The 8,109-nt window shown below is 58.6% G+C and overlaps 1 protein-coding gene across 1 annotated transcript; it reads left to right on the top strand.

The window, feature by feature from the left end:
* Positions 1-2,676: 2,676 nt before the first annotated feature.
* On the top strand, positions 2,677-7,444 carry ASB12 (ankyrin repeat and SOCS box containing 12). Its single transcript, XM_039731252.1, has 3 exons — positions 2,677-2,834; positions 4,621-5,466; positions 6,540-7,444. Exons 2-3 carry the CDS (start codon positions 4,656-4,658, stop codon positions 6,671-6,673), a joined length of 945 nt encoding a protein of 314 aa, XP_039587186.1. The 5' UTR covers positions 2,677-2,834; positions 4,621-4,655; the 3' UTR covers positions 6,674-7,444.
* Positions 7,445-8,109: the final 665 nt, after the last annotated feature.

The raw sequence follows: 8,109 nt of genomic DNA, 5'->3' as shown, positions 1-8,109 counted from the left end.
CGTGGATTCCAGTGCTCTCCTGGAATCCTTCCTTTGGAGGAGTGGAGGGTGTGGGAGGGGGATACAAAACCTCTCTCTCAACAACAGGTCTTGGAGCTGTGGGAGAGAGGGAAGGGATCCAGTGTGAATGGGAATCAATAAAAATCTATAAATAACCAAAAACCCCCCCACGGATGGAGCAGGGGGCTCTGGGCTGGGCAGCTGGGGCTGCCCCTGGATCCCTGGCAGTGCCCAAGGCCAGGCTGGACAGGGCTTGGGGCAGCCTGGGACAGTGGGAGGTGTCCCTGCCAGGGCAGGGCTGGGATGGGATGGATTTTAAGGTTCCTCCCAACCCAAACCATCCTTTTATCCTGTTTTCCAAAAGGGAAAGTGCAGTGGAAATAAAGAGATGAACTCCTGGAGCTCCAGTGCTGCCAAAATTCCTCAAGGAGGAGAAGAAGCATTGCTGGATTCCTCCTTCCTTTTTAACTCTGTATTTTGTGTGTGGATGCACCAAATAAATTGGGAATTTCCACCAGCAGGGCCCTGGCAGGGATGTGCAGGGCAGCCAGGGGATGCTGGGCTGCTGCCCATGCTCCAACCTGGGTCACACCTGGGTAACACCAGGGGTAACATCTGGGTGACACTGGGGTAACACCTGGGTAACTCCTGGGTAATTCCTGGGTGACACCTGGGTGATTCCTGGGTAATTCTGGGGTCACACCTGGGTCACTCCTGGGTCCCGGTGCTGCTGGGGCCACTCCCCTGCTCCACGCTGAGCAGGCAGCCAGGAGAGGCCCAGGGCTGGGGTTTGGGATGCTGGGAGCAGAGCTGGGGGCACAGAGGGAGAGCCCAGAGCTGTGCTTGGCAGTGACTCCCAGCCCAAAGGCAGGAGACACAGCAGCCCCATCCCCAGCTCTGCTTTCCCAACCTTGAGCACTGTTAGTAAATCCCTAATCCCTGCAAAATCATTGATTTGGGACTGTTTAGCTCGAAACTTTTAACTGCTTAGCCCTGCTAAATCCACAAGCTCATTAGCTTTCTTCAGCTGCATTAATAACAATAATCTCTTTAATGGGAGCAACTCTGGACAGGATTTACCTTCCCAAAAACCCACTGACTGGCACTCGGCACCCTTCTGCCCTCTAATTCTTCCCCAGTTACCAGGGAGCTGCTCAAGAGCTGCTTTGCCTGAGCTCAGGCAGAAGGTGGAAGCTTTTCCCAGTCCTCGTCCTTCCCTGGAGTTTGGAGCAGTGGGAAGCTCATCCCAAATGGGCCGGGCTGCTCTGTCACCCCTGCCTGGGCTCCTGCTGGGGTCAGGCTGGCTCTGCTGCTGGGAATGTCCCCCAGGATGGATGGAAAGGTTCCTCCTGCTCCTGGAGTGTGCCTGGGTGGAATTCCAGCTGGGCTGGGGGCTCTCGGGTTTGTCTCTGGGTTTAATCTGCTCCTCGTTCCTAAGATCTCTCTTGGTTAACAACTAAACAGCAGCAGCAACAAAAGAACAAGCAGTTTATCATTAATTTGCCATTCAAGGATTTTCCTTTCATCTCCAGGTTCCCTACATTTTACATTTTCTAGCACTTCTGTTGTCTGCATTCCCTTTTTTTCCTTTGTAACACTCTGTCTTTTTAACGGCTGCTTTGATTTCTGTGGTGTGTGGAAGGGGTTTCCAGCCAGGCTTGGCTTTTGTGGCTGCAGCATCCCCGTTGTGGTTGCATCTTCCTGGCACTCAGGAAAAATAACCCCAGACTCCCTCTCCTGCTCCAGGGTTCAGCCACATCACACTCCATAATTCCATTCCTGCTGCTGGCTTTGGGGAACTGACCTTTGTGAAGCAATAACCTATTTTGGAGTGAATTTAGAGCAGGAAACCAAAAGCCTGAACCAAACCAATGTTGACCATTTTCCTGCTTTCCAGGGGGAGGCTCCAGAGCAGGAATGTGGTGGTGGCAGAGATCACACACTTCACAGAGCACCCTGATTTCACTCCTTGCAGCAGTGGGGATTTTCCTGCTGGCTCATTTGGGTCTCTCTCGTTATCTCATGCCTTGATAAGGCTGCCCCAAACCCCCAGCCTGTTCCTGCTCCACTGCTGAGGAGTTTGGAGAGGGTTTAAAGGGAGCTGGATAAAATAGGATTGCACTTCCCAGCTGACAGGTTTTGATAAGAGCCCCAGTGCTGCTCCCCACTCCTTTTGTTTGCCCTGGAAGCTTTCCTGCCTTCCTGGGTCCTGTTCAGCCTCAGGAACCCTGGCTGTGGTTCCTTCTGGCAGGTGCAGCCCAGAGCAGCTCAGGTGGGAAATCTGAACCATCTTCAGGACCTTTTGTCGTCCTGGTGTCTAATAAATAATTTTGGGGGTTAGAAATGGCCATTTGTATCCCTCTGCAGAGGGGGAGGGAGGGCAGGAGGAGGGTTGAGAGGGAATTGGAGTGCCTGGCAGCAGCCAAGGTGAGGTAGAGGCTGGTGCTGCCTTGGCAGGGACCCCAAAGCGCCCCATTCCCTGTGATTTCTGTGGGGAAACAGCAGAGAAAAGCTTTGTGTGTGCTCAGAGGGGTCGAGCAGCCTCCAGCACCTGTCCCAGCCTCCCCCCACCACGCTGCCCTCTCTATATTTACCCAGGGGGAGCTTTCCAAGAATGGAAGTGGTAAGATAAAACCCCAGAGGGGCTAAAATTAGCCCCGGGCCGGTCCCACCGTGGCATTTCAGCTGTGAGCTGCACAGCCCTGGCCCCACACAGCCCCATCCTCCCAGCCCTGCCAGAGCCTCTCCTGCTCTGCCCATTTGGGCTTAAACCCTCCAGGACTCCCCATGGCACCCCCCTGGCCCCAGGGGCTCTGAGCATCCCCCACGCCCAGGTAAGGCAGCACTGGGCCCTGCTAGGGTCAGGGGGGGACTGGGACCCAGAGGGACAAATGTGTGCTCTGTGTGCTCTGCCACAACCTCTTTTGGGGGTCTGAGGTGCTTGCACAGCTTCTGCCAGCTCAGGGGGTGACAGAACAGGGAGGGTGGGCAGCCCTGGATCCCTGGCAGTGCCCAAGGCCAGGCTGGACAGGGCTGGGAGCAGCCTGGGACAGGGGAAGGTGTCCCTGCCATGGCAGGGGTGGGATGAGATGAACTTTTAAGTTCCTTTCAAAACCAAACCATTTGTGATTCCACGAATCCTGGTTTGGGCTCTCCTGGTTGAGGAGCCTCCCTCAGCTCCCCACAGACGATCTCAGGCAGCCCAAGGAGCCTCCCTTTGGAGGTGCTGTTTGTGTGCTCAGGAAATGTTACAGCTGCTCTTTTCCACACCATTTCCCTTGGGAATCTAACTGGGAACACAACTGTGTTTTTGACTCAAACCTGCAGTAACCCCCAGCCCATTCTCCGTGAGGGTGGGGTGATCCCAAAACAGAGCTCATCACCGGCGTGTCCAATGCAGAGCAGCAGTGCTGGAATTTCCCACATTTCTGTATAAATTGGGCTAAGAGGTGGCAGCCCAGCAGAGCTGTGCTGCTGCTGCCATCAGCCTTGTCCCAGTGTCCCCAGCCGTGCTGGTGGCCTTGCTGGGGTCCCCCTGAGCTGGTGGCCATGTCCCCGTGGGTGATGTGGGACAGGTCCCCGTGACTGCCCCGGCACCAACGGGCTCAGGTGCACATTGAGGCCAATTGCTCCTTCTGCTTATGAGATAATTAACTGTTTGCTGCAGCTCCCTCCCTAATTAATTGCCCCGTGCAGCTCCTTGGCCCCTCCCAGGACAGGTCAGCCCCGGCTCTGCCTCCGCTGCCTGTCCCGAGCTGCCCCAGGGTTGCCAAGACATTCCTCTGCCCATCCCGAGCACTTCCAGCTCTCAGGTGCCAGCTGGGACATCCCATTCCTGTCCCCTGCTGTCCCTCGGCTCCTGAAGCCACAGCCCGTGGCAAGAGCCCAGCGGAGCTGCCAGGGTCCAGTGCCACTGGCTGTGATCAGCTCAGCACTTCCACCCTTCCTCCCCCAAATCCCTCAGCAGAAACATCCCAGACCCTTCTGCAGTGATCATCGGGCTCCAGCAGGCAGGAGGGAGGAAAACAGTGGGATTCTAACGCTGGCATCATTTGGGAAGGGAGATGCTGGAAGAGGTTTGATCCCAATCAAACTGACTACTTCACATTCACCTCATCCCTCAGGACTGGGGACAAGGTGATTGGGACAGGACACTGGGAATGGCTTCCCACTGCCAGAGGGCAGGGATGGATGGGATATTGGGAATCAGGAATTGTTCCCTGTGAGGGTGGGCAGGCCTGGCTGCCCCTGGATCCCTGGCAGTGCCCAAGGCCAGGCTGGACAGGGCTGGGAGCACCTGGGACAGGGGAAAGTGTCCCTGCCATGGCAGGGGTGGCACTGGGTGGGCTTTAAGGTCCCTTCTCATCCAAACCATTCCATGATTTTATGGGATCCTGACCCACTACAGCACTGAGGTCCGTTGTTCCCTCAGCATTTCACCCGCATGGATTTCCTCACATGGTGCCAGGGCCATGAGCACATCAGCATCATCCTCATCCAATATTGGTCCATTTTTTGGAGAATCTGCCTTTTGTTGAGTATATAGTTGCACAAAATGCAGCTGTCGGTGTCAGGGACTGGTTCTAACCCGGGGCTGGTGCCCCTTCTGCCATCCTGCAGATCTTCGGCCTCACCCTTTACCATGACAGCGGCACATGGAGCCCGGACCCGACAAAATGAGCCTGATGGACATCAACAAGATGTTCGCCCTGCTGCAGCCCAGGGATGACGAGGAGCACAGCGAGGAGAGCGAGGAGCTGAGCCGGGCCGTGTGCCAGGACGACCACGAGGCGCTGGCCGCGCTGCTGTCCCAGGCCAGGTACCGGCGCAGCATCAACCGGCGCAGCGGCTGGGGCGTGCCCAGCACGCCGCTGCGCCTGGCGGCCGCCCGCGGCTGCGCGCGGAGCCTGCGCCTGCTGCTGGCGCACGGCGCGCACGTCGACAGCCTGGACGTGAAGGCGCAGACCCCGCTCTTCGTGGCCGTCAGCAACGGGCACGGCGAGTGCGTGCGGCTGCTGCTGGAGGCCGGCGCCAGCCCCGCGGGCAGCGCCTACAACAACTGCTCGCCGCTGCTGCTGGCCGCCAGGGACGGCCGCGGGGCCATCGTGCGGCTGCTGCTGGAGCACGGCGCCGAGGCCAACGTGCGGGCCCGCCTGCCCGAGTGGGCGGCCAACTCGGCGGCCTGCTCGGGCCCGCTGTACCTGGCGGCCGCCTACGGGCACCTGGAGTGCTTCCGCCTGCTGCTGCTGCACGGCGCCGACCCCGACTACAACTGCACCGAGCCCGGCGTGCTGGCGCAGATCCGCGAGCCCAAGACGCTGCTGGAGACGTGCCTGAGGCACGGCTGCCGCAGCGACTTCGTGCGCCTGCTCATCGAGTTCGGGGCCAACGTGTACCTGCCCGCCGTGCCCGCCGGCGGCGCGGCCCCGCGCAGCGAGGCGCTGGAGCTGCTGCTGCACGCCCGAGGTGACCGAGCCGCCCGTGCCCGGCTGGGACGGGCACGGCTCTGCCCGCATTCCCCCTCCCCCGCAGCCACGGCCGGGTTTTCCCTCGGTCTGGTTCGCCTCGCAGCGTCACCCGGCTGTGTGGGCGTGTGGCTGCCCCTGGATCCCTGGCAGTGCCCGAGGCCAGGTTGGACAGGGCTTGGAGCAGCCTGGGACAGGGGAAGGTGTCCCTGCCCATGAAATGAGATGAGCTGAGATTCCCTTCCCAACCTAAACCCTTCTGTGTTCCATGATTCCCACAGCCCGGGTTTCCCCTCATTTGTGGGGTTACCCCCTGCTTTTCACCCCTGCTCTCCTTTCTGCTGCTCACTTTGGGCTCTCCTGTAGCACTCAAGTCCCAAATCCTGCCTTATTTCCATGTGGGGATGGGAGATTTCTTCTCCATGCCCAGCTCCCTTGGGAGCTTGTGCCAGAGTCCATAGACCCAGCACAGAGGTTGAGTTTTCATAGGAACATGGAATTTTCATACCATCCTGGAATGGTTTGGGTTGGAGGAACCTAAAGATAATTTTGTCCCAATGCTGTTTGGTTTGCTCAGTCCACGTCCCTTTCCTTTGATAATGCTGGGTTGGAGGGCAGCAGGGTTGTGTGTTTTGAAGGTGACCATGTGATTTTCCCAACCTAAACCCTTCTGTGTTCCATGATTCCCACAGCCCGGGTTTCCCCTCACTTGTGGGGTTACCCCCTGCTTTTCACCCCCGCTCTCCTTTCTGCTGCTCACTTTGGGCTCTCCTGTACCACTCAAGTCCCAAATCCTGCCTTATTTCCACGTGGGGATGGGAGATTTCTTCTCCATGCCCAGCTCCTCTGAGAGCTTCTACTAGAGTCCATAGACCCAGCAGAGAGGTTGAGTTTTCATAGGAACATGGAATTTTCATACCATCCTGGAATGGTTTGGGTTGGACGAACCTAAAGATAATTTTGTCCCAACACTTTCAGTTTGCTCAGCCCACGTCCCTTTCCTTTGATAATGCCGGGTTGGAGGGCAGCAGGGTTGTGTGTTTTGAAGGTGACCATGTGATTTTCCTTCCACAGCTCATCCCAAATCCCTGCTGTCCCAGTCCCGGCTGGCCGTGAGGCGTCTCCTGAAGCAGCGCGGCCGCTCGGCCACCCTCGGAGAGCTGGAGATCCCCACGGCCCTGGCCAAATACCTGCAGCACCAGCTGTGATCCCACCTGCCCCAGGGACACCCTCTCTGAGCACCCCAATTAAAAGCTGCTCCACGCCGGCAGTGAATCCCTGAAATCTGTGGGACCCCCGGGAGTTTGTGGTCACGAGTTCATTTTTGCTGCTGAGGTGTCTCCAGAAAGCCGTGCCTGTGTGGGAAGGGGGGAAGGGGGAGAGAGAACAGGAGACCTCAGCTCCTGTTTGCAGCCAAGCGAGGATAGAGCAGGATCTGGAATCCCTGGGTTTGCCTCAAACCACCTGTACTGAGGGATTTTACACCTTTGGTTGGAGAAGGGGCTGGGAAAGAATGTGGGGGAATTCTTGGCTGTGAGGGTGGGAATTGTTCCCTGGCAGGGCGGGCAGGCCCTGGCACAGGGTGCCCAGAGCAGCTGTGGCTGCCCCTGGATCCCTGGCAGTGCCCAAGGCCAGGCTGGATGGGTCTGGGAGCAGCTGGGGACAGTGGGAGGTGTCCCTGCCATGGCAGGGGTGGCACTGGGTGGGCTCTGAGGTCCCCCATGATTCCACAATTCCCAGAGAAGTTCCCAAGTGCCTCCTCCACTGGGGCTGGTCCTGGCTGTGTGTGCCCACGCCAGTGGGGGCAGAGCCCAGCACAGGAGGGGCTGGGAGAGTCCCAGCGTCCCCACTGCTCTCCCTGCCCCAGCTCTGACCCTAAACATCATCTTCTCACCCCAAAAGTGCTTCCTGTTGTGGCTGAGGGTCTTTTGTGATGGGGCAGGGCTGGGGTTTGGATTAAAGGTGTTCTGTTGTTGGTATGAAGCTGCTGTGGCCTGTCTGGGGAAATGCCCCTGTCGGGCAGCCCTGCCAGGATGGCTGGGCAGGGATGAGGGAATGGCTGCACACGGGGAATTCCAGGCTGGAGTGGGGCATCCCAGCACCACCTTTGTGTCCGTCCATCCCTCCTGCCTGGGGCACGGGGACTGCCCTCACCAGTGGGGCTGGAGGTGCCCTCCTGGCTCTTCCCAGAGCCAGGAGCTGATGGATAAATCCCTGTGCTCCTTGGCAGCTCAGTGCCCGCCCCGCTGGGGTGCTCTGGGTGTTCTGCACCGCTTTTGGGGTGCAGCAGAAGGTGTCCCATGGTTCATTCCCTCCTGCCCCGTGGATCCCAAAGGGAAGTGCTCCAGGGCTCCGAGCTCCCAGGGTGGCTCTGGGCCAGACACAGGCACCTCCCTGCAGGATTTATGGGCTTGTCAGGGGCTGTGGGATCTATTAACCAGCATCTATTAATTAGGCTGTGGGGCCTCCCCCAAGGGGAGCATTAGGGCTTGGAAGCAGCCTGGACAAGGCTCCGTAGGGAATGATGACACTGCTGCCACTTCTGTCCCCTCCCGGCCACCTGCAGGAGCACACAGGAGATGGGGGCTGGGAGAGGCTGTCCCGCGGGGACACTGCCACTCCCGGCTGGCATTCCCACCCGTGG

Source organism: Passer montanus, unplaced genomic scaffold, assembly GCF_014805655.1.
Source record: "Passer montanus isolate IOZ18808 unplaced genomic scaffold, ASM1480565v1 scaffold76, whole genome shotgun sequence".
In the NCBI taxonomy this organism is placed as follows: domain Eukaryota; kingdom Metazoa; phylum Chordata; class Aves; order Passeriformes; family Passeridae; genus Passer; species Passer montanus.
This window is presented reverse-complemented; position numbering and strand designations above follow the sequence as displayed.